Source organism: Xenopus laevis, chromosome 4L, assembly GCF_017654675.1.
Source record: "Xenopus laevis strain J_2021 chromosome 4L, Xenopus_laevis_v10.1, whole genome shotgun sequence".
NCBI classification, from domain to species: Eukaryota; Metazoa; Chordata; class Amphibia; order Anura; family Pipidae; genus Xenopus; species Xenopus laevis.
In genome coordinates, this window is record NC_054377.1 from 859,811 (window position 1) to 885,940 (window position 26,130).

Consider the following 26,130-nt stretch of genomic DNA (forward strand, 5'->3'; position numbering starts at 1 on the left):
TCACCTTCCAAACACATGGGTAGGTTGGGCTCTCCTTCTACTCTCTAAGGGTAAGTTTGGCTCCGTACGGCTCTTATCTATACAGATCATAACATTTAGTTTGTTTAAGTCTATGGTCTCTGCAGTTGAGTAGATATAAATATATATGTTGCTGCTGTTACAGAGTGGTATTCCAAAATAATCGGAGCTGTGTTCGGAACTCTGGCTGCAGTGATACTGGTGGCAGGCATTTCTTGTGGCTATTTCATTTTTATCAAAAAAGGTAAGAACTATCAAATATTTAGCATTTTTCTAAAAGTACTAGATCTACTCCTTCCCTGTGTGACATGAGCTCAGTCAGTTGGGGGGGGGGTATGTAGAAAAGGGGTGACAGATATAAATATACATGTGTAAGGATGTTAAAATCTTAGACACCCTTACACTTTACAGACAGGCACACCCTAGTAATATGGACACCTCAGTGGGTCCTTATGGGGACCTTGTGCTTATGTAACCCCTGCAGTTCTCACAGTGTACACCAGATGGCACTGTGCCAGAGTATAAAAGGTTTAGGAACCATGTGCTCTGGGTCCATTGCTTTAGCCCAACCAAGCAGGCTGGAAGGGAATGGGTAGTGTCGACCCTAGGCGCCTTGGCCCTAGTAATTAGACAGCTATACTCGTTTTATAGATCGCTCTAGGAGTGATAGAGAGGTTATTTAGTTGAGCAGCTCAAGGCTCCGCCGAGGAGATTAGAGGGATTAAGATCCCAGGGTATTACTGACCCAGAGTAAGGAACCAAGTGTTGAGATAGGGATGTCAGGAATTCCCCTAGTCTGTCACTGGAAGATATCCTGAAAACTGGCCAATACCCATCACATGCTGTCAACTTACTCTCTGCTGTATATTCCCTAGCCTGTGGGGATTCAGCCTATACGTGCTGTGAGTATATGTCTCCTTTATGCTGCTGTGTATGTTCTATACTCCATTGTGGATCAATGTGCTGAATGATCTATGTGCTATTGTTCAATAAATACTGTTCTTTGTTCAACCGTTAAAGAACTACTGGCGCCCATCATTGTGCTATCGTACCAGGTTACAGTTACACTACACCAAGGAAAGTAGCTTAAACTGCCCTGGCACAAGTCAGTTTACTATAGCGCTACAAATGTATTATTGTTACACACACAGCTGAATCCTCAGATTGATAGGAACCCCCAATACTGTGTCTGTGTGATATTAAAGGGGAAATATCCCTCCTCCTCCCCTGTGTGATATGAGCTCAGTCAGTTGGGGGGTATGTAGAAAAGGGGGGACAGATATAAATATAAATGTATTATTGTTACACACACAGCTGAATCCTCAGATTGATAGGAACCCCAATACTGTGTCTGTGTGATATTAAAGGGGAAATATCCCTCCTCCTCCCCTGTGTGATATGAGCTCAGTCAGTTGGGGGGTATGTAGAAAAGGGGGGACAGATATAAATATAAATGTATTATTGTTACACACACAGCTGAATCCTCAGATTGATAGAAACCATGATACTCTGAAGAACCATTTCCCAACCTCCGTTAGGCTCACAGTGTCATGTAACCCCTCCCTTCACTTGTTCCACTGAGAATTAATGGATTCTGGGGCTTAAATACCCAGTGCTTTCCATAGTATGTGGAAGACAAGTTCTCTAAATAGCAGAGGGTCTTCAAACTAGGGATGCACTGAATTTTGGATTATCACTATATTTGTGAAAGATTCGGCCAAATACTGAACCGAATCTGACCCCTAATTTGCATATGCAAATTAGGGATGGGAAGGGGAAAAAATTTACTTCCTTGTTTTGTGATGAAAAGTCACGTAATTTCCCTCCCCAAATTATTCGGTTCGGCCGGGCAGAAGGATTCGGCCGAATCCTGCTGAAAAAGGCTGAATCTTGGCCAAATCCCGAATCGACTCCTGGATCCGGTGCATCCCTAGTTCAAACATCAGAATCCATTGCTTCACAATAGAAAAGGTGAGAGAGGGGTTATACTGTGAGTTTAGGGGTGAGAAACTGACACATGGTTTCCTTGCAATCTGTGGAGTGAGATATGTTTGTATAAAACAATTCATTTATTTCTGGCAGTTCAGACTGAAGACATTTTCATTTAAACTTGTAAATGTTTTAATCAAAACAAATGATTTCTGTGTAATAAAGTTTCAATACAGAGAGAATGATCATTGGGTCGTCCCATAGGATTAACCCTCTCCTGTCACTGTTACATTAAGTTTCAGTAAATGGCTTTGTTTATTACAGAGCCGCCCAGACTTTCTCCAATAACGGGATCAGAACTTTTGCTCCATGAGAAAAAGGCGACTCTGTCCTTCCAGATCTCTGGTTTTCGGCCCAGGGACATCCAAATTACTATAAATTTGAAAAGAAAAGGGGGAGAATCAGCTGAAATTTACTCATGGAATTCTGAGGGACAAACTGGTTCCTCTGCCCCACGGAACAGAGACGGACGGGACACGACAGAGATGGAACAGTTATTGAGAAATGGGGAGACTATTGTGCCCCCAGCACAGAGGCAGCTGCAAGTGGAAATGGTTAATGTAATAAGAACAAATAAAAGGGGCATTTCCAAGTGTCAGTGCACAATCCATATAACTCCAGACATGCACAAAGATGATGGGGCAGAACTGACAGTGCAGGTCACTCACATTACTCTGATCTCTCCCATCTCTGAGTCCTGTCGGCTGAAAGTGATGAAAGGTAAAAATATTTTCTACTCAATCCAGTGTCGGACTGGGAAGCCAGGGGCCCACCAGAAAACCTTAGGCTGAGGGCCCACTTTGCAAACCATTATACCCACTCTCCTCACTCAACCTCTTTATTCTCCTAGTCTCTTTTCTCTACATACTATACTTTATTCTTCCATTATTAAACCTCTTTATTCCCATAAAGAAATAGAGAATGACCATGAAATAGGCCAAATGGTTAGAAGCAAGAGGGGCCACTGACAAATTGGCCCACCGGGAGTTTTCCTGGTAGCCCTGTGGGCCAGTCCGACACTGACTCAATCCCTTTCTTGGTTACATAACCATTGTTTTATGCAGAGTATTTGGTGCAGGGGACTCCCATCCATTTACAGCTTTCGTGGAAAACTTTCATTCTCAGAATTTAGTAAAACACCTTTTTCACTCCATGTGCCAATTTCGGTGCTGCTCTCTCCCATTTAATTCTTGCTCATTTAGCCGCCTTGTTTGCTCTTAGCCATTTTGTCTTGGAAATGTTATTCCTGGAGGGCTCATCATTGCATCGTATGTTCATAAAACAGAGAAGTAAAATAAGGGGAATTCCCAGTGTCCCTCTTATGTGATTAATAAACCAGTTGATCTTCCCCAGGTGGGAGCCCCAATTTCATCTAGAATTAGCCTGTGAATTTGCACAAATAACAAGGAGACAAATATCCATCAGTGAGGTGCTATTCCCCAATATGTATCAAGGAATAAGATCTGAATTGTAACATGATTTAGTTACTTTATAACCTGTGTAATGGGCACAGCTTGCAGCGCACGGATCTCTATGGAACCATTTACAAAATATCTCTCTAATTTGCTTTATTTTCATAGAACCCCCAAAACATTCTCCATTTAGTGGAGCGGAACGATTGGTGCACATGAGAAAATCGACTCTGAGCTGTCAGTTCCCTCAGTCCCTCCCAGAACCCACTGACATCACTTTATATTTACAAAGAAAAGGTGAAGAACAGATTGAGATTCTCTGTTGGAAATCTGGAGAAAAATCTCTGCCATTTACTGTAGTGTCAGAAATCCCTGAGGTGCCAGTGGCTACTGAGCCAAAGAGAGAAGGGCCAGTGAGTAATGGGAATGGGACTAATCTGCCCCCAGCACAGAGACCTCTGCAAGTGGAAATGGTTCCTGTAATAACAAATAAAAATGGAGATTCCAACTGTCAGTGCACAATCCATATAACTCCAGACATAGAGGAAGATGATGGAGCAGAACTGACAGTGAGGGTCACTCACTCTGCCCTGAGACTCCCCATCTCTGAGTCCTGTCGGCTGGATGTGAACGAAGGTTTGTTTTTTTATTTCATTCACTAATATGGGAGGGACCCAATTAAAATTAGTGATCAGTAAACTGAAGGTCCTTTTATATATTGAATTGCTTAGATCAGGTTAACTTTCAATTTCTATATATTAGTGAGATCTTTCACATATTTCCCTTCAATCTCAATATATTTTTCCCTCTGCAGAGACAATGTTACTGGTGATGGATGAGGATTATAGAGTGAGAGTTGGCCCAGCACCCCGGGACCCTACAGATAATTTTCATGAAAGGGCAATAACACTTGGGAGACTTGATGGATTAGAGAACATTGCCTTGAGTCCAACTGGGAAACTCTTTGCCATCCGAGAGGGAAAACTCTACAGCGGCCCAGTATCATCTTGTACAAACCAAATCTTGTTTTCCCTTGACAGAAGAATTGGGCGCAGTGGGTGGGACATGTTTAAACTCCTCTCATTTGATCCCAGGGGGCTTCTCTGTGCAGTTAAACATTCAGGAACAGTTTTTAGGGGTCCACACCCAGACAATGAAAGCCAGAACTGGATTGGTGACCTGGGTGTACATGTAGGGCAGTATAACTGCAGTGATGTTGACTCTGTCTTCTTTGACCCACAAGGGACTTTATATGCAAAAACAAGTTATGGTCAAATTAAGACATTATTCAAACCAGCAGAGACAGATAGTGATTGGTCGGATTTAGGAACCGCACTCAGACAAAGAGACGGCAGAGATTCTCCCCATGTGATTTCTTTCTGCCCTGAGGGAAACCTCTGGTGGGTCAGTAAGGCTGAAGGCAAACTGTATAAAGGGCCACAGCCAACTCAACAGAATACAGAATATTGGGGGGTCGCCACGTTCTTGGGTCAGGACTATAATCGGTACAAGCTGTTTGGGTTCATAGGAGGAACATTCATTCAGAGGATTCAGAAGTTTGAGTTCCTCCCTGAACTGGGAAAAATTGTCAAAGAAATGAATATAATAGTAAATGTAAAGACCTATGATAATAGCAAAGGGGACAACACACTCAATGACACTTTCAGGTGAGTCATTTACTTTCTCTTTCTACTTTCAAATTGTCTGGAGAACCGGAAAGCTGAGAAACTCTAGGAAAACAGTTGTCTTCCCACTGGTAAATGTCTCAGAATTGATACTATAAATACATTGGGCTTGTTTATAAAGTTGGCACAAAGCAGATTGAATGGCCAATGTTTTATTCCTAAATACTTCAATATTGCACTACTGTGCCCATCTCTCAATCTAAATACTCCAAACGTTTCCAGCTTTATAAATATAAACATGTGCAGGGCAATATATGTCATTTCTTAAAATTACCGAAAAATTTTGCAGTTTGCTGCATTTACCTTACACAATGTTTTACGTACAAAGTAAAATCACCCTAAATATGAACACCAGAGGTCAACTGAACAGGTTTATGCCTAATATGCATAGATTTACCTCCATTATGTATGGACCCTGAATCTGAGCCCCTTCACTGTGTATTATATGTCACAAGACCCCCTAACTGTACAAAGAGCCTCAGAAAACCATATATTTCTGAAAAGTACACATTCTGATTAATTCAACAAGTGAAAGGACACCTTTGTTCACCAAAGTACCAAATTAAAAAGCTATGCTAAAAAAACACATAAGGGATAGTTATGGGCGAGAGTATGGCACAGACTACTATAGTTTATATAAACAAGCTGCTGTGTAGCCATGGGGGCAGACATTCAAAGCTTTATATAAACTATAGTAGTACTTATCTGTTATCTACTGTGTATCCTGTGCTTGAATGGCTGCCCCCATGGCTACACAGCAGCTTGTTTATATAAACTATAGTAGTACTTATCTGTTATCTACTGTGTATCCTGTGCTTGAATGGCTGCCACCATGGCTACACAGCAGCTTGTTTATATAAACTATAGTAGTACTTATCTGTTATCTACTGTGTATCCTGTGCTTGAATGTCTGCCCCCATGGCTACACAGCAGCTTGTTTATATAAACTATAGTAGTACTTATCTGTTATCTAATGTGTATCCTGTGCTTTAATGGCTGCCCCCATTGCTACACAGCAGCTTGTTTATATAAACTATAGTAGTACTTATCTGTTATCTACTGTGTATCCTGTGCTTGAATGGCTGCCCCCATGGCTACACAGCAGCTTGTTTATATAAACTATAGTAGTACTTATCTGTTATCTACTGTGTATCCTGTGCTTGAATGGCTGCCCCATGGCTACACAGCAGCTTGTTTATATAAACTATAGTAGTACTTATCTGTTATCTACTGTGTATCCTGTGCTTGAATGGCTGCCCCCATGGCTACACAGCAGCTTGTTTATATAAACTATAGTAGTACTTATCTGTTATCTACTGTGTATCCTGTGCTTGAATTGCTGCCCCCATGACTACACAGCAGCTTGTTTATATAAACTATAGTAGTACTTATCAGTTATCTACTGTGTATCCTGTGCTTGAATGGCTGCCCCCATGGCTACACAGCAGCTTCTTTATATAAACTATAGTAGTACTTATCTGTTATCTACTGTGTATCCTGTGCTTGAATGGCTGCCCCCATGGCTACACAGCAGCTTCTTTATATAAACTATAGTAGTATTTCTGAAGCAAACTGATCAGTTGTAGCAGTACATGCTAACAGTATATCATATGTTAATTACAATATTTTCTTTAAAATTGCTTTAATTATTTTGGGTTACTGTTAAGGTGCTAAGTTAATAACAGATAATAATATTTTCTCTTATTCAGTTTTGAGGAAACCATAAAGGAAATAAGTAGATTTATTTATGATCATAACATTGTGTTTATGGAGGAGGCAGAAACGAGTTTCATTGAGGGAATTCCTGTCATTGACACGGGAAGAGATTCCAAGATTTCACTTGATAATAACGTCACTCACCAGTGGGATTTCACCAACACCAATGAACGAGAGGTAACGGGATCAGTGAATTATGTACCCCCTACTGTAAATGATAAGGATATTAGAAGTCACTGAGGGGTTGTTCTGTGACCATATAAAGACACAAGGCTGCAGGCTGAGTAATACAGGGAACTCTGAGTATCACTCATGTATTATAAGGGATAATGTACCCCCTACTGTAAATGATAAGGATATTAGAAGTCACTGAGGGGTTGTTCTGTGACCATATAAAGGCACAAGGCTGCAGGCTGAGTTATACAGGGAACTCTGAGTATCACTCATGTATTATAAGGGATAATGTACCCCCTACTGTAAATGATAAGGATATTAGAAGTCACTGAGGGGTTGTTCTGTGACCATATAAAGACACAAGGCTGCAGGCTGAGTTATACAGGGAACTCTGAGTATCACTCATGTATTATAAGGGATAATGTACCCCCTACTGTAAATGATAAGGATATTAGAAGTCACTGAGGGGTTGCTCTGTGACCATATAAAGGCACAAGGCTGCAGGCTGAGTTATACAGGGAACTCTGAGTATCACTCATGTATTATAAGGGATAATGTACCCCCTACTGTAAATGATAAGGATATTAGAAGTCACTGAGGGGTTGTTCTGTGACCATATAAAGGCACAAGGCTGCAGGCTGAGTTATACAGGGAACTCTGAGTATCACTCATGTATTATAAGGGATAATGTACCCCCTACTGTAAATGATAAGGATATTAGAAGTCACTGAGGGGTTGTTCTGTGACCATATAAAGGCACAAGGCTGTAGGCTGAGTTATACAGGGAACTCTGAGTATCACTCATGTATTATAAGGGATAATGTACCCCCTACTGTAAATGATAAGGATATTAGAAGTCACTGAGGGGTTGTTCTGTGACCATATAAAGGCACAAGGCTGCAGGCTGAGTTATACAGGGAACTCTGAGTATCACTCATGTATTATAAGGGATAATGTACCCCCTACTGTAAATGATAAGGATATTAGAAGTCACTGAGGGGTTGTGACCATATAAAGGCACAAGGCTGCAGGTGAGGATCCCTAACTCATGTATTATTAGAGGTAATGAAACACCAGCAATGCCCAGAGGACACTGTCTGACACTAAAAAACTACTTTTTAAAATATGAATGTACATTACAAGTTGCCTATAGATCATGTTGATGTTTTTTTGCTGAGAGGTTTGTTTTTGTAAGTAATTGTTACTTGAAGTTCCTAAACCTGACAGTTTTGCCAACCTGACTGTCACATCTCAGTCTGTCAGTTAGAGTTTCTGATAGTAACGGACTCCGCTGCACAAATATGGCAGCCCCCTCATACAGGAACATGGGGCATCAGACAGGTGATGTAAAATCATTGTGCAAATACTTTATGGCAAAGTTATAAGAAGCTTTCAAAGGCAATATTATGATAACTGATATATTATGATAGAGTCTGTGTCTGCTCTCGGGATCCAGCCAGTTGTCCTGTCACTGCCTCTCTATGTAAATGGCTTCATTCCCGGAGTCGGATTTGACAGGAGAACTGGCCGGATCCTGAGAGCGGAGACAGAGTCTGTCCCATGCCGGTAATCTTCTTGTGGTCGGGGCTGTACAGATTGTACATAGATGCCAGTCCCTATTGTCCCTCATTAGGGTGAAGCTGCCACTGACATTGCCCAGGATCTGCTGGTGGGGGCGATGGTGGTGATGGGGGAATTTGTCCAGGAGATTGGGGGTAAAGGCTGCAGAGGAGTCAGAGTGGAGTATGTGCTGCTCATACTCATGCTGGGAGGGGCATCGCAAGCCAGGGTCATAGTGGGGTGCAGTGGCCCCATGAACACATGATCGGGGGTCTGTGGTGGTGATAGTCCCCTCCATCCAGAGTGGAAGCCCATGGGCCGGGGATGAGCGGACAGACGGTTGCTCCTATTTCCAGACACTGGCGACAGAAGGAGTGCAACTGTGGGGGAGCCGAGGCCAAACCGGTGCCACTACCTCCTCCTGCGCTGCCGTCGCTACTGCTGCTGGGGAGCCTGAGACATCACCTTCCTCTGTGGCTTCATGTTCTTCCTCCGGCCTCTTCTGCAGAGCCCCCTGCAAGTCCGAGCCGCGCTGTTCCTCTTGTGACGAGGGCAACGGGACCAGCTTGTACTGTTTGGACTGCCAGGAGAACTTGTGTGACACCTGCCTGCGAGCCCACCAGCGCGTCCGACTCACCACGGAAAACGCTCCTTTACATTCTGTCAGTAGAATACGGGAGATAAACAGGGAGGAGAAATCGAGCGCCGCAGGATGGATCGTCGCTGTGACGCCTTTTCTGAAGAGGAGCAGAATCGGAGTTATTTCCTAATAAAGGCTTTGTCATTTTAACGTTTCATTTGTCTTGGTGTTTATTTTTCGATGTATACTAACAAATTTTTCTTTTTTAATTTTTTGATGTTACTGGTCCTTTAACTGTCTGGTCTGACTGTACCAGGGTTAGGGATAGGGTTTTGGCCCTTGAGTATTCCCTACTTACACCAGTGTGTATATCTGTCTCTTCTCACTTGGGAGTTGCCACAAGTCCAGAAGCAGCGCAAATAACTTTGTCTTTTATTCTTTATAGGTTACTTTATCTCTACAAGAACCTGTTGTGGTTGAAAGTGGTAAAGCTGTACGTATGGAGGTCTCAGTCCAGAAAGCCAAAATAAGTGTTCCCTACAAGGTCCGGCTACTCACGGTCCAAGGCCACAGTGTAACCATTGAAGGCAGTTGGGAAGTGATAAAATTCTATAATCTGAGAGCGACACCAAGAGAAGCCCAGGGAGGGAGAGACGCTACTTCTTGGCACCAAAAAGCATCTGGGTAGAGGAGAGTTTCTTCGTCTAATCTCATCTAATGTCAATGGAAAACCCTGGCTGGGAAAGTGACACATTGAGTAATGACACAACAATACAGACTGATAATGTGCAAACGTTTGGGTCCTGTGATGCAGCATCTAAACATGGACTATTGCAGTGATGCAACTTTGGGGCAAAATGGTTTTCCCGGGCTCCAAGCAAAAATAAGATTATCCGCAATATAAACCTGCAATATTTTGTGTGACACTGGTGACCCCCAATTGTGCATGCATTACAGGTGACCCGTGAGCCCCCCTACAGTGGAAGCAGAAATGTTCTGTCCATGGTTGTGTGGGGTCAATAAACACTTCTTCAGTAAATAAACCACTGGACTAGTGCACTTATGTTACTTACAGTTAAAGGGATCCTGTCATCAGAAAACAAGTTTTTTTCCAAAATGAATCAGTTAATAGTGCTGCTCCAGCAGAATTCTGCGCTGAAATCCATTTCTCAAAAGAGCAAGCAGATTTTTTTATATTCAATTTTGAAATCTGACATGGGGCTAGACATATTGTCAATTTCCCAGCTGCCCCCAGTCATGTGACTTGTGCCTGCACTTTAGGAGAGAAATGCTTTCTGGCAGGCTGCTGTTTTTCCTTCTCAATGTAACTGAATGTGTCTCAGTGGGACCTGGATTTTACTATTGAGTGTTGTTCTTAGATCTACCAGGCAGCTGTTATCTTGTGTTAGGGAGCTGCTATCTGGTTACCTTCCCATTGTTCTGTTGTTAGGCTGGTGGGGGGAAAGGGAGGGGGTGATATCACTCCAACTTGCAGTACAGCAGTAAAGAGTGATTGAAGTTTATCAGAGCACAAGTCACATGACTGGGGGCAGCTGGGAAATTGACAAAATGTCTAGCCCCATGTCAGATTTCAAAATTGAATATAAAAAAATCTGTTTGCTCATTTGAGAAATGGATTTCAGTGCAGAATTCTGCTGGAGTAGCAGCACTATTAACTGATGCGTTTTGAAATTTTTTATGTCATTGTATTAATCTTCTTATTCTGCATACTATTTGTTATCATATTGATTTTTATGGTTTATTTTGAAAACCAAATAAAATATTTCAAACATGAATTTTTTTTTTTTTCCCATGACAATATCCCTTTAAGATGAGCAATATCTAAGCTGTAGGGATGTTTGACTTTAGTAAAGTGATGTTAAGGAGCTGCAGCGATGTACAAAGCATTCAAGTACCATAGAGATAAAAGTATAATAAAAGTACTCACAGGGAGAACAAGTTACACAGTGAATACCATAGAAATACACACTGTACAAAGATTATATAAGGACACAGAGTATAAATGCATAGGTGGATAAATCTCCCCAAACCTGTGCGACTAAAGAGTTAAAAGAAACTCATCCTGAATAAGTTATTGTTATTGGAAGGGGTTACTGGCACAAAACATAATAGTCACTGGCAGTTCCACTGAACAGGGAGGTGTTATCTGAAACTGTGACGGTGGGAAACAGTCGTTATTGGGACCCTTGGGACCAGGTGACACTTTCAAACCTTTGTGACTTTCACTTAACACCTCCCTGTATAGTTCAGTGGAACCATTGTGATTGGTTTCCATAAAGGAACAGTCCAGTATAAAAATAAAAACTGGGTAAATAAATAGACTGTGCAAAATAAATAATGTATCTAATATAGTTAGTTACAAAAATGTAATGTATAAAGGCTGGAGTGAGTGGATGTGTAACATAAAAGCCAGAACTCTACTTCCTGCTTTTCAGCTCTCTAACTCTGAGTTAGTCAGTGGGGCAAATTCACTATGCGCCGAAGTGCCTAACGCTAGCGTTGGGCATTTTCGTTACTTTACGAACGCTGGCGTACATTCGCTACTGTTACTTCGCACCCTTACGCCTGGCAAATTTGCGCAACGGACGTAACTACGCAAATTCACTAACGCGCGCAGTGTAGTGAACGCTGCCTTTTACGCCAGACTTCCTTCGCCACCTCAGACCAGGCGAAGAGCAATAGAGTAGATAGGGATTGCTTCAAAAAAAGTTCAAATTTTTTCTAAGTCACAAAAAACGCTGGCGTGTTTTCTATAGTATGGGTGATAGGCTGAAAAAGATCGAAATTTTTTTTGGGGCTCCCCTCCTTCCCCCCTACATTTCCTGACTCATGGCAACTTAACTATACAGTGGGCACATGTGTAGGGCAAAATAAACATTTTATTTGATGTTTTAAAGGTTTCCCAGGCATTTGTAGTGATTCTACGTATTCCTCCATTGAAATTTGAATTTGGCGCCGTATGCAAATTAACCATTGCTAGCGTAACTTCGCTTCGTTTAGCGAATCAACGCTAGCGCAACTTCGCAGCCTTACTCTACCCGTGAGCACAACTTCGGATTTTAGTGAATTTGCGAAGCGCTGGCGAAACTACGCCTGGCGAAGTGCAGCGAAGTTACGCCTGGCGCAACTACGAATCTTAGTGAATGTCCCACAGTGACTATAAGGGGGGCCACATGGGACATAACTGTTCAGTGAGTTTGTAATTGATCCTCAGCATTCAGCTCAGATTCAAAAGCAACAGTTATGTCCCATGTGGCTCCCCCTCAAGTCTCTGATTGGTTACTGTCTGGTAACCAATCAGTGGAAGCCAAGAGAGCTGAAAAGCAGGAAGTAGTGTTCTGGCTATTATGTTACACATCCACTCACTCCAGCCTTTATACATTACATTTTTGCCTCACTAACTATATTAGATACATTTTTTTATTTTGCACAGCCTATTTACCCAGTTCTATTTTATACTGAACTGTTCCTTTAAGGGTTTAAAGGCCAAATAAATATGCCATTCATTCTTACTGGATTGTTGCCTTCATTTGTACGACAGCTTCTCTGGGTCAGCTCGCAGATGACTTCGGCTACTTTCACTTTGTTTTTGTTCAATCTCATCTACTGTTATATTGTATTACTTTGAAACTGCAGTAGAAAAATCAGCTACTGTTTTTATACAAAGGGAACCAACATGTATCTGCATTATACTTTCTGCATGAAAGATGTCTCATAAATGATGTTTCATTTGAAAGTAGCCCAACAAACATAGTTTCATGTTCAACAACCCAATCGTTAGCCCTGATTTCCAGTAATGTGAATTAACTGAACTTTTTCTATACGTTCGATAAGAGAGTTCTATGAATAGTCAATATTAATGACACAGTGTGTGGGTCCATCAGTTGGAAGCTCTTAAGTCAGACCATGGATGGGACAGACGTCAGACAACTGAGCGGTCTTTGTGCGACTATATGATAATAGTGACTGTCCAACCCTAATACACAGACTCCTGAGAGACGACAGAGGGGAAGAGAGATGTAATGGTACAATCGAGTGCAGGGTACAACAATGACTGGACAAAGTATTAGAAATGTGTTTATTTCAAGCAGGCGACACAATAACTGGGCTGAACTTGTGTCTCTGTTGTTGTAATGAGAAGGCGCCACATTCACCTCTTGCACCAGCCCCGACTCCCATCTTTTATCTTGTACATAAAGAGGATTTATCCACCAATAATAATAATAATGGCAGCTCCCATACAATCAGTATAAGGAGAGGCACAGAGACTTGTGATTTGCTGCTGTAACAAGCAGGACCAGTACTAGGGGTAGTAAGAAGAGGTATGTGAGGGGGGGACTAGTCATGGACCTTTTCTGTCAACTTACCTCTAGTCCAGGCCCCCCAATCCCTTTACCACCCACTCCCCTCCACAGACTCATCACTGAACCCCCTGTTGTCACCAGGCAGGATCTGAAGGAAGGCCGGAGGGTGAGGGAGCCCCTAGCCTGGCCCAGCAGTCTGACAACTGATTCTTATAATTAATCATCATGTCGCTTTACATAATCTGATCTAGAACTGGATTTAACTGGACCAAACAGAGATCAGTGTCCCCCATGAACACATTACTACTGCCATTCAGCAGCTCTGTATTCACATATATATATATTCATATACCCACTAACCACTGGCACATCATTCAGACTCCCAAACTTCCGACATGCCGAGTGCAGCCACATACTGAGCACAAACGCTTTTCAAATTAGTTTGAACCTCTTACTGCTCTTGCACCACACGTCATATTAAAGGAGAAGGAAACCCCCTAGGTGCAAAAATCTGGATATTTATTTTTTCTGTCTAGAGCAGGTACAGAAAGAGCAGTTTAACTAGAAATGACCAGGTCCCAAAGCAACATCAGTTAAGGGCCCTTTAAAACATGTGACTCAGTGGGCAGCACTTCTCCCTCACACCACTGGGGTTCTGAGTTTGATTCCACCCAGGGCAGTGTGTGCAAAGAGTTTGTATGTTCTCTAGTTTCCTCCCAAATACGTACGGGCAGGTCTGATCCTGATAACTAAATGTGTGGGAATGTGATAGGTTAGATAATAAAGAGCACAAGGAAGTTTTTGCAGGAGAAATTAATTCTGGCAGGGTGGAGACACCATAGGAACAGGTGGAGAGACTGTAGGATTCCTGGGGTGTCACCTGTATAACTTGTTACTCAAATTATTGCAACTGAAAGTAAAATCCAATTTGGTCTGAGTTGTACTGGAAAGAACACAGATCAGTATCACCCACTGGGGCCCTAATAAACTGACACAAGACAGGGACCCCCAGGGATGGAGAGAAAACTGGGAACCAGCCTGAATCCCCCCGTCCTATTCTACTTTCTACTGGTCTCACTGCCGGGAACTGGTAAGTACTGAACTATTCCTCCTCCCAGTCTGTGTAACTGTATAGTAATAGTGAGTATCTTTTAATTTGGTCCACTTTAATTGCCAGAATTTTTTTTACATTTCAGAAACACTAGAAGTGAAAGTGAGCGACTCAGCAGTGAAAGTAGTGAAGGAACAAGATGTGTTTATCCCATGTACAATCAGTGGATACGGCAGCACAGAACTGGATCTACAGCTTCTCTCTGTCTATTGGATCCTACGATCCAGTCCAGTTTATATCTATGAAAGAGGCTCCCACATCCGTATGAGGCCCGGATCAGAATTATTAAACACTCATCTCATCAGAGGCAACGCTGGACTGTATATACCGCAGGTACAAATCACTGATGAGGGAGAATATACCTGCGCTGTTACGTATAATAATGGGGAGGCAAAAGGGAGATGTCCTATAGAGGTGTCAGGTAAGTGGCCTTTACTCACTCACTATTAATAAGATTTTATAATTACAAAGATCATATAGTGGCACAGGTAGTGTTGGACTGGGACACCAGGGCCCCACCCAAAAGCCTTAGACCAGGGGCCACTCTCAGTACTTTTATTCCTCTCTATTATTCCATCTATTTAGTCTCTTTGTTCTCATAGACATAGAGAATGGCCATGAAATAGGACAAACGTTTAGCAGCCTGAGGGGCCACTGACACCTGGGCCCCCCACACTGGTATCCCTGTGGGTCAGTCCGACACTGGGCACAGGACTACATTATAAGTACAGAGAAGTACAAAACTAAGAGAAGGCAGAAGAGGCATATGCCTAGGGCACAACTGCATTAATGTGGGCTGACGGGCACTTACCTTTTGTGCCTGCCTATTAATGGTGGTTTGTTGGCACAAGTGGGGGGTAGGTGTGACATAAACCCTGGTGAGTGGGGCAATTAAGCAGTGAGCCTTGGCACTTTGGCCCTGCACTGGGTAACTGTCAGCCCAAGACCTACTGAATTTTGGAAAAGGCGTTTTGGCATATTCGGAAGGAATACACAGAATAACCAGGGCTGTGGGTTTTAATCTCTGCACATACAGCAAAATATTTTCTTTACTGAGTAGCATTTTAGGGAAATTTAAGTTAGGGTTAGGGTATTAGGGTTAGGGTTAGGGTATTAGGGTTAGGGTTAGGGTTAGTGTATTAGGGTTAGGGTTAGTGTATTAGGGTTAGGTTAAGGGTTAGGGTTAGTGTATTAGGGTTAGTGTATTAGGGTTAGGGTTAGTGTATTAGGGTTCGTGTATTAGGGTTATGGTTAGGGTTAGTGTATTAGGTTTAGGGTTAGTGGGTTAGGGTTAGGGTTATGGTTAGGGTAAGGGTATTAGGGTTAGTGTATTGGGGTTAGTGTATTAGGGTTAGGGTTAGTATATTAGGGTAATGGTTGGGGTATTAGGCTTAGGGTTAGTGTATTAGGGTTAGGGTTAGTGTATTAGGGTTAGGGTTAGTGTATTAGGGTTAGGTTTAGGGTTAGGGTTAGTGTATTAGGGTTAGTGTATTAGGGTTAGGGTTAGTGTATTAGGGTTAGTGTATTAGGGTTAGGGTTAGTGTATTAGGGTTAGTGTATTAGGGTTAGGGTTAGTGTATTAGGGTTAGTGGGTTAGGGTTAGGGTTATGGTTAGGGTAAGGGTATTAGGGTTAGGGTTAGTGTATTAGGGTTAGTTTATTAGGGTTAGGGTTAGTATATTAGGGTTAGGGTTAGGGTTAGCAGTGCAGGAGGGTAAAGACAGACAGACAGACAGAACTGTGTAGCAGTGTAACTATGTGGCACTAAACATTTTGGAGGGCCCAGAACAACAAACTTACCCACCCCCTCCTGACCCACTCAGGACTACCTGTTGCAGTTAGTGTATTAGGGTTCGTGTATTAGGGTTATGGTTAGGGTTAGTGTATTAGGTTTAGGGTTAGTGGGTTAGGGTTAGGGTTATGGTTAGGGTAAGGGTATTAGGGTTAGTGTATTGGGGTTAGTGTATTAGGGTTAGGGTTAGTATATTAGGGTAATGGTTGGGGTATTAGGCTTAGGGTTAGTGTATTAGGGTTAGGGTTAGTGTATTAGGGTTAGTGTATTAGGGTTAGGTTTAGGGTTAGGGTTAGTGTATTAGGGTTAGTGTATTAGGGTTAGGGTTAGTGTATTAGGGTTAGTGTATTAGGGTTAGGGTTAGTGTATTAGGGTTAGTGTATTAGGGTTAGGGTTAGTGTATTAGGGTTAGTGGGTTAGGGTTAGGGTTATGGTTAGGGTAAGGGTATTAGGGTTAGGGTTAGTGTATTAGGGTTAGTTTATTAGGGTTAGGGTTAGTATATTAGGGTTAGGGTTAGGGTTAGCAGTGCAGGAGGGTAAAGACAGACAGACAGACAGAACTGTGTAGCAGTGTAACTATGTGGCACTAAACATTTTGGAGGGCCCAGAACAACAAACTTACCCACCCCCTCCTGACCCACTCAGGACTACCTGTTGCAGATACTTTACAGGTTAGCAGTTAGTTTGTGTGTGTGATTAATTGTGAATAATAAATAAATAACATAGAAATTAAACCTCACGTTTCATCATGAGCACAATGGACAGATTTTTGTAGACAATATCTATTGATTTTTTTACCTTTTGCACTAATTTCAAAAGGTGGTATATATACATATATATGTTTTGTAGGACAGTAAGTGCACCCCCAAAATTATGTTCATTTGTTTAATGTTTTGCTATAACCAACATCTGATTTTTATGCAAATGCTAGCTATTATTCATGGACAAATTTGACAACTTTGAAAACTTTACAACCATCCTTCTTTTGTTTACACACACAGAGTAAGTGAGTTTGAAAAAAGACACATCCATCAAGTTTAACCTTAAGTCTATATATAACCAGCCTAACTGTCAGTTGATTCAGAGGAAGGCAAAAAACCCATCTGAATCCTCTCCAATTTGCCTCAGAGGGGGAAAAATCCTTCCTGACTCCAAAATGGCAAAAGGACCAGTCCCTGGATCAACTTGTACTATGAGCTCTCTCCCATATCCCTGTATTCCCTCACTTGCTAAACACCATCCAACCCCTTCTTGGTTTTAGAAAGTTTAGAAAGCAGTCGTTTGTGGGGCACAGTATCAAACACTTTGGCAAAATCCAAATAGATCACATCTACTGCCCCCCCCCCACTGTCCAGCATCTTACTTACCTCATCATAAAAAGCAATCAAATTAGTCTGACATGACCTATCCTTCATAAAGCCATGCTGATTGCTGCTCATAATGCCATTCATTAGGACAACATTTTGAATGTGATCCCTTAACAAGCCTTCAAATAATTTGCCTACCACAGATGTCAGACTTACTGGCCTATAATTGCCAGGCTGAGATCATAATCCCTTTTTAAATATTAGAATAACATCAGCTTTTCTCCAATCCATAGGCACCATACCAGATGAAAGTAAATCTGAGAAAATCAGAAATAGGGGCTGGTCTAAAACTGAACTAAGCTCTCTTAGAACCCGGGGGTGTATGCCATCAGGCCCTGGAGCCTTGTTCACATTAATTTGTATTAAAGCTTTATGAATCATATCCTGAGTCAGTCACTGACTAGATTGAGCTGAGCCATTAGTGCAGCTATAAAGTGAGCCTGGGAACTCACACTCCTCTATTGTATACACTGAAGAAAAGAACTGATTTAACACATTTGCCTTTTCGTATCTGTTATAACCATACTGGTACCATTATTTAATGGAGCAACACTCTCAATATCTAACCTTTGATTAAAGGTTAGATATTGATAAGTTGTTACATATAAGTGTGTTCTTCCCTGTATTGCTCTGAGTTTCCACTTGAGCTTTTCCCAATGTCCCTTTTCTCCCTGTGCAGTTAAACCCAGTGCCAGGCTGGTGCCCTCTGATGTTATTATAGAGGAAGGAACAGAGAGGGAGGTTACATGTCACGCCAATAATTATTATCCAGAAATAATAAAGTTCCAGTGGATAAAACATCTCAGTGTCACTCAACATGTTGTTCTGCGCCAAGGAGTCTCCACCAATGAGCCGCTAGAGAATGAGGACGGAACCTTTAGTACAACCAGTCAGCTGATGTTAAAGCCTTCTATGGAGGATGATGGGAAAAAGTATTCCTGTATCATATCCCACAGATCCCTGGGAAACTCTCTTGTTCTAGATTTTGTTCTGTCTGTAAAGGGTAAGTACTGGTGTAAGGTATTAAAGGGGAACTATCGCGAAAATTAAAATCTATAATAATCAAGTTCATCTTCACTATTCCTCTCTCAGCATCTGTTTCTCTTCATGCAGCAGTTGGGTGTCAGATATTCACTGACAGTTACATCCAATATATCTTATAGGGGGGCTCCTTTTGCCTAGAAGATGTATTAGAGGTCACTCTATTAAACTCACCAGACATCATGTCTCTCTACATGCAGGATTTGTGCAAAAGGCAGTTATTTTGTTTGTACTGGAATCAGTTATTTGAGTGAGATCTAATACATTTACATGCTATGCAAGAAGGATGTAGCAAATCCAGGATTTGGTTCTAGATTCAGCCTTTTCAGCATAATTCAGATTTGGCTGAATCCAAATGCTTTGCTGAACCTAATCTGTATCCTTAAAATCACATGACTTTTCATCACAACAACAAGGAAATTGCTATTTTTTACATACACTGTGCATGTTTTACTTTGTAAACTTTCTGTGACCTAATTTTGCATATGCAAATTAGTGTTCTGATTTGGTTCAGGATTTATCATTCATGAATAGTGAAGCCATGGATTACGTGCAAAAATTATGAATTTCGTCATCTGTGAAAATTCGTCACAACATAAAAAGTTACAGAGACAGAAATGTTGCCGGGTCAAAAAAGTCACCATGAAAAAAAATGCCCATTGACTTTAATGCATTTGCAAATTTTTCACGAATTTGTGCTCAGTTTTGTGCATTTTTCGGCAAAACAGGACAGATTTGGTCATCACTATTCGTGAAAGATTCAGGATTCAGCCAAATTCCAAAATAGAGGATTCAGTGTATCCCTAATATGCCATAATTGACAATAGCCCATAGGATTCGAGTGCTGATCCTTCCTATGTCATTTATTCAACAATGCAACACAATTTAGTTTGTTTGAGTGCACTGTAGACACTGCAGTTAAGTGTAGATATAAATATGTATTTACCGTTACAGAGTGGCGTTCCATAATGATCGGAGCTGTGGTTGGAATTCTCGCTGCAGTGATACTTGTGGCAGGAATTTGTTGTGTCTATGTAGTTTTTATGAAAAAAGGTAAGAACTGAAAATCGTTTTGTATTTTTGGATGTACTGGATCCAAGTGAATCAGCCTGGAATATAACTCCCAAAAGCTGCTCATTCACAAAATGAAATTCACCAAAAATTAGATATTTAGATCTGTCTCCACATCAATAATAATTCTCCCTCCTCCCAGCTGGGAACTAAAACATTTTATGATTTGCCTCTTTATTGGGTTACACTGTTAATTCATCCTGTACTTCCAGCAGTGTCAGACTTGGACAGCGAGGGCTCGTATGAGAATAAAGCAATCACTGCTGTCCCTAAAACATATTCTTCTTTCTGATAAGAGCCCTGGTATCCCCATGTCTGAGACATTCATTAATCATGATTTATTGCTTACAGGTACATTTATGAAAAATGGAATTTATGTTTTTGAAAAGACACTAGTTGGACTTGAAAAGGGTAGGAAAGAGTTAATTGTCTGTGCTCCAGTAAGTGGGAAAGGCTCCCTGGAGAATTTCCTGACAGACAGTCTGTCCCTGACCTCTAGACATGATATTATGCATCCTAGTAGCATATATGAAAGATTATGACACAACATAGTGACATCATAGTTTTATTAGATGAAACATTGAAACAAAACAATGTAACACTTTTATTTATCATCATCATTTATTTATATAGCATTTAATGTAAATAATTTTACAAACCAGGGTTAGAGAATAAAAGTGGGATAATGTACAATGTAAAGGATGAGGGAAGAGTTGACCCATAAAGGGTTTATTGTTGTTGTGTCTTGGTGATTGTTGCAGAACATTTGGGTAAGTGGATGTTGATTTCACCTTATCAGGAAAATACCAAGTCATTTGTTTTATTCAGGGGAAGTGCAGGTCATTCAAGAGACTTGTGTATACGACTCCAACACTCAATTTTGCACTTGAAATGCTACTTGTCCCCCCCCCTTCCAATAAAAAATGCAGATTTTATAGTAATAAATAGGGATGGGCGAATTTGACCCGTTTTGTTTTTGCCAAAAATTTGCCGCCAGTGAAATTAAAGATTAAAGTCTATGGGCGTTGAAAAAATTTTGGCGAGCGGCAAAATTCTTTTTTTTTGACGCACGACGCCATACAACTCTATGGGCGTCATTTCTGCGGCGACACAAGGCAAAAAATTTGCCTATCCCTAGTAATAAGTGTCATATTGAAACCTCTCTACTGCTGGTCTGTTTATCTTTCTTCTTAATGTGAATGAATATGAGAAAGTTGTCAAAGTAAGTCAAACAAACCAGCTGGAAAACAGAAGCTTAACATGATCAGGAAACAAAATGTGGTTTTACTTTTGCCCTAAAAAGAGTAAGAGACAACAACAACCATGGATATTCCCTAATGGAAAGAATAGACACATGTGTATTATTGTTACACACACAGCTCATTCCTCACGTTGATAGGAACCCCAATACTGTGTCTGTGTGATATTAAAGGGGAAATATCCCTCCTCCTCCCCTGTGTGACATGAGCTCAGTCAGTTGGGGGGTATGTAGAAAAGGGGGGACAGATATAAATATACATGTATTATTGTTACACACACAGCTCATTCCTCACGTTGATAGGAACCCCGATACTCTGAAGAACCTCCAGAATCCATTGCTTAATAATCGAGAGAGAGGAGTTTAGGGGGTGGGAAACTGGCAGACACACATACAAATTGTTGTGCTTTCCTTACAATCTGTGGAATTAAATATGTTCGTATAAAAACAATACATTTTCATGTATTTCCGGCAATTCAGACTGAAGACATTTTACCTCTAAACTTGTAAATGTTCTAAGCAAAACAAATAATTTCTGTGTAATATAATTTAAATACAGAATGCAGAGAGAATGATCATTGGGTCGTCCTATAGGATTAACCCTCTTCTGTCATTATTACATTAAATTTTAGTAAATGGGTTTGTGTGTTACAGAGCCGCCCGGACTTTCTCCAATAAAGGGATCAAAATATTTGCTCCATAAGAAAAAGGCGACTCTGTCCTTCCAGATCTCTGGTTTTCGGCCCAGACTCATCCATATTACTTTATATTTGAAAAGAAAATGGAGGAAATCAACTGAAATTTACTCATGGAATTCTGAGGTACAAACTGGTTTCTCTGGCCCACGGAACAGAGACGGATGGGACACGACAGAGATGGAACAGTTGGACAGTAATGGGGATTTGGATAATCAGAGGCCACTGCAAGTGGAAATGGATCCTATAATAACAAAAAATAAATATCGTATTTCCAGCTGTCAGTGCACAATCCATATAACTCCTGACATAGAGGAAGATGATGGAGCAGAACTGACTGTGAGGGTCACTCACTCTGCCCTGAGACTCCCCATCTCTGAGTCCTGTTGGCTGCAAGTGATGAAAGGTAAGAACATTTCCTACTCATTTCTATTATTGGTTACATAGGGCCCAACCCAGTTTGGCTGGTCAGTAAGAGGGGGCAGTGTTTCATGAAGACAGTAGAGTACAGGGGACTCCCATCTCTCATTGCCAGAGTTCAATAAAACATCTGTCTGGGTCTCTTTGGCTATTTTGGTACTGCTGTCTCCAATAGAATTCCTGTTAATTTCATAGCCATAGCTACCTAGCTTGCTGTTTGACATTTTGTCCTGCAAATGCTATTCCTGGAGTGCTCATTGCTGTGGTGTTGTATTATGTTTATAAAATACAGGGAAATATAACGGTGGAATTTACAGCATTACCCTAATGTGAAAAATAAACCAACTTTACTTGACCTTCCTCAGATGGGATTCCCAATGTAATCCAGAATTAATAGTTACATAGTTACATAGTTAAATCAGGTTGAAAAAATACCAAAGTTCATTAAGTTCAACCCCTCCAATTTGACACCCAGTGTCCTTACCTACTCACACCCACTGAAACTATACATAACAATATCTATATTAATTGTCGCTTTTAGTATCACAATATTCTTGGATATTCTGCTTATCCAAGAAATCATCCAAGTCCCTCTTATAGTCATTAACTGAATCATCACCCGGCAGTGCATTCCCCAACCTCACTGTCCTCACTGTGATGAACCCCCTACTCTGTTCCTTTAAATGAAACTTCTTTTCCTCTAGTCTGAAGGGGAGGCCTCTGGTACGTGATTCTCTTTATGGGTAAAAAGGTCCCCTGCTATTTGTCTATAATGTCCTCTAATGTACTTGTAAAGTCTAATCATGTCCCCTCACAAGCGCCTTTTTTCCCCCAGAGAAAACAACCCCAACCTTGTCAGTCTCCCCTCATAATTTAACTCTTCCCTCCCTCTAACCAGTTTAGTTGCACTTAGTCTCTGCACTCTCTCCAGCTCATTTATATCCCTCTTAAGGACTGGAGTCCAAAACTGCCCCCATACTCCAGATGAGGCCTCACCAGGGACCTATAAAGAGACACAATTATGTTTCATCCCTTGAGTTAATGCCCTTTTTTATACAAGAACTTTATTTGCTTTAGTAGCCACAGAATGACACTGCCCAGAATTAGACAACGTGTTATCTACAAAGACCCCAAGATCCTTCTCATTTAAGGAAACTCCCAACACACTGCCATTTAGTGTATAACTTGCATTTATATTATTTTTGCCAAAGTGCATAACCTGCATTTATCAACATTGAACCTCATTTTCCAGTTTGCTGCCCAGTTTTCCAGTTTAGACAAATCACTGTGCAAAGTGGCAGCATCCTGCATGGAACCTATAGTTCTGCACAATTTAGTCTCATCTGCACAAATAGAAACAGTACTTTCAATGGCCACCTCCAGGTCATTAATAAACAAGTTGAAAAGCAAGGGACCTAGTACAGAGCCCTGCGGTACTCCACTAACAACACTGGTCCAATTAGAAAATGTTCCATTTACCACCACTCTTTGTAGTCTATCTTTTAGCCAGTTCTCTATCCAGGTACAAATACTATGTTCCAGGCCAACATTCCTTCATTTAACCAGTAACCTTCTGTGTGACACTGTATCAAATGCTTTAGTCATAGCTGGAGGGTGATGTTTTTGTTTTGGTAGACTAGGGTTCTGCATGTGGTGGAACGAGTGGACAGATTATTGGGAGGGGCTGGGGAAGACCCAGGAGTTGGGGTACACATAGGTACCAATGACAAAGTTAGAGGAGGTGGTGAAGTCCTCAAAAATGATTTTAAAAAACTAGGTGTAAAGTTGAGGGCGAGGACTTCCAAGGTAATTTTCTCAGAGATATTCCCTGAGCCACGAGCAACACTAAGGAGACAGCGGGAGCGTAGGGAGATTAATGTGGGGCTGAGAGATTGGTGTAGGGAGGAGGGTTTTGGGTTTTTGGAGAACTGGGCTGATTTCTCAGTCGCCTACAGGCTCTTTGCTAGGGATGGGGGCACCTCAATGATGATGGGGCAGCTGTTTTGGGAGAGAAGATGGCTAGAGGGTTGGAGGAGAGTTTAAACTAGGCATGGGGGGGGGATCAGTAAAAGATTCAGTGGTAGACAGGTTAGATGAGATAGTGGGCAAAGGAAGGGAAAATGGGGGAGGAGATTTGGTTGGGTGTTAAGGATAGGGAGGAGCACATGTCATATGTTCAATATGGTGCCAGTATTAAATGTATGTTTGTAAATGCAACGAGTCTGACTGGTAAAATGGGAGAGCTGGAGGTGCTGGAGGGAAAATATGATGTGATTGGCTGAAACATGGCTGAATGAGTCACATGACTGGGCAGTAAATATCAGTGGCTATACTTTGTTTCCCAGGGACAGAGGCGATAGAAAAGGAGGAGGGGTATGTCTGTATGTTAGGCAGGATTTAAATCTAATATAAAGGAGAAGGTTATGTTAGAAAATGAGGGGGCAGAAGTCGTATGGGTGGAGTTCTTCACCAATTGTAAAGAGTCCAGCAAATTAATTGTAGGGGTCACTATAGACCCCCTAATGTAAGTGATGAGGAGGAGGAGGCGAAGCTCCTGATGCAAATAGAAAAGGCTGCTAGTTTGGGTAAAGTAATGATAATGGGGGATTTTAATTACCCAGATATTGACTGGAGCAACGGTACTGCCAGATCAGTTAATGGGAACAAGTTTATAAACTGTTACATGATAATTTTATGGCACAGGTTGTTGAGGAGCCAACCAGAAAAAATGCTATTCTGGATCTAGTGATCTCTAATGAGCCAGAACTTATAGCAAATGTGCAAGTCATTGAACCCCTGGGTAATAGTGACCATAATGTTATATCATTTAATGTCTGGTGCAAAAAACTAATATATACTGGGGCAACAAAAACCAGGAATTTTGTAAAAGCTAATTTTAGTGCCTTGAGGGCTGCCCTACAGAGCATTGATTGGGGCAATAAGTTTTCAGCTAAAAACACAGAACAGAAATGGTTGTCATTTAAACTATGAAATCATTACTGTTCTCAATGTATTCCCTTAAAGGGGTGGTTCACTTTTAAACAACTAGTTGGTTTCAGATAGATCATCAGACATAAAGACTTTTTCCAATTACTTTCTATTTTCTATGTGTGACCGTTTTTCTAATATTGAAGTGTAAAGTGTCACTTTTCACCTTCTGAAGCAGCTCTGGGAGGGGGGTCGCTGACCCTGTAAACTGTTCTAAATGGATACATTTAGTTGATACATTTCTTATGTTTGTCCCTGCTGAGCAGAATCCCTGAGTTTCATTACAGGCAGTTGTTAGACTTGATACAATAGTTACTGATACTCCAGAGATACTGCTGAGAAATGGATCAACTCAATGTTGCAAAATTATAACAGAATCTGCACCTGAATTACTGAGCTGCCAGACTCAAACACCATTCAACTTTATACTTAGATTTTGGGAAAAAAGTAAAAAATAAATAATGGTAAGTAATTGAAAAAAGTATTTTTTATTTCTGGGGAAAAATTTAAAAACAACTGAATTGGAAAAAGAGTTTGGAAGGTGAACAGCCCCTTTAAGAAGTAAATGTAGAAGCTCTAAGAATCATCCTGTGTGGCTTAATACAGAAGTAAAGAAGTTAATGGGAAAGAAGAGAAAGGCATTTAATAACTACAAATCTGTAGGGACAGAAGCTGCATTTAATGAATATAAACACTGTAATCATAGCCTGGGGGTGATGTTTTTGTTTGGGGAGCCAAAGTCTAATGTTACTTCAACAGTTTATTCACCTGTGATTTTTTACAGCTGATTCAGCCCCATAATATAAACATTTGCAAAAGTCTGACGTCTGTCCCATCCATGGTCTGACTTAAGAGCTTCCAACTGATGGACCCACACACTGTGTCATTAATATTGACTCATTTTCCACTTGACATGGACAAAGCCCAGA

General features: G+C 41.2%; 1 protein-coding gene across 1 annotated transcript in view; it reads left to right on the forward strand.

Moving 5' to 3' along the window:
- LOC121402888 overlaps positions 1-26,130 on the forward strand; it is a 44,370-nt gene that overhangs the window by 3,822 nt on the left and 14,418 nt on the right. The window contains 8 exon segments of the mRNA XM_041589656.1: positions 164-262; positions 2,272-2,727; positions 3,588-4,055; positions 4,234-5,086; positions 6,814-6,997; positions 9,580-9,775; positions 9,778-9,920; positions 23,613-23,631. Of these exon segments, the coding sequence (XP_041445590.1) occupies positions 164-262; positions 2,272-2,727; positions 3,588-4,055; positions 4,234-5,086; positions 6,814-6,997; positions 9,580-9,775; positions 9,778-9,920; positions 23,613-23,631 (2,418 nt within the window).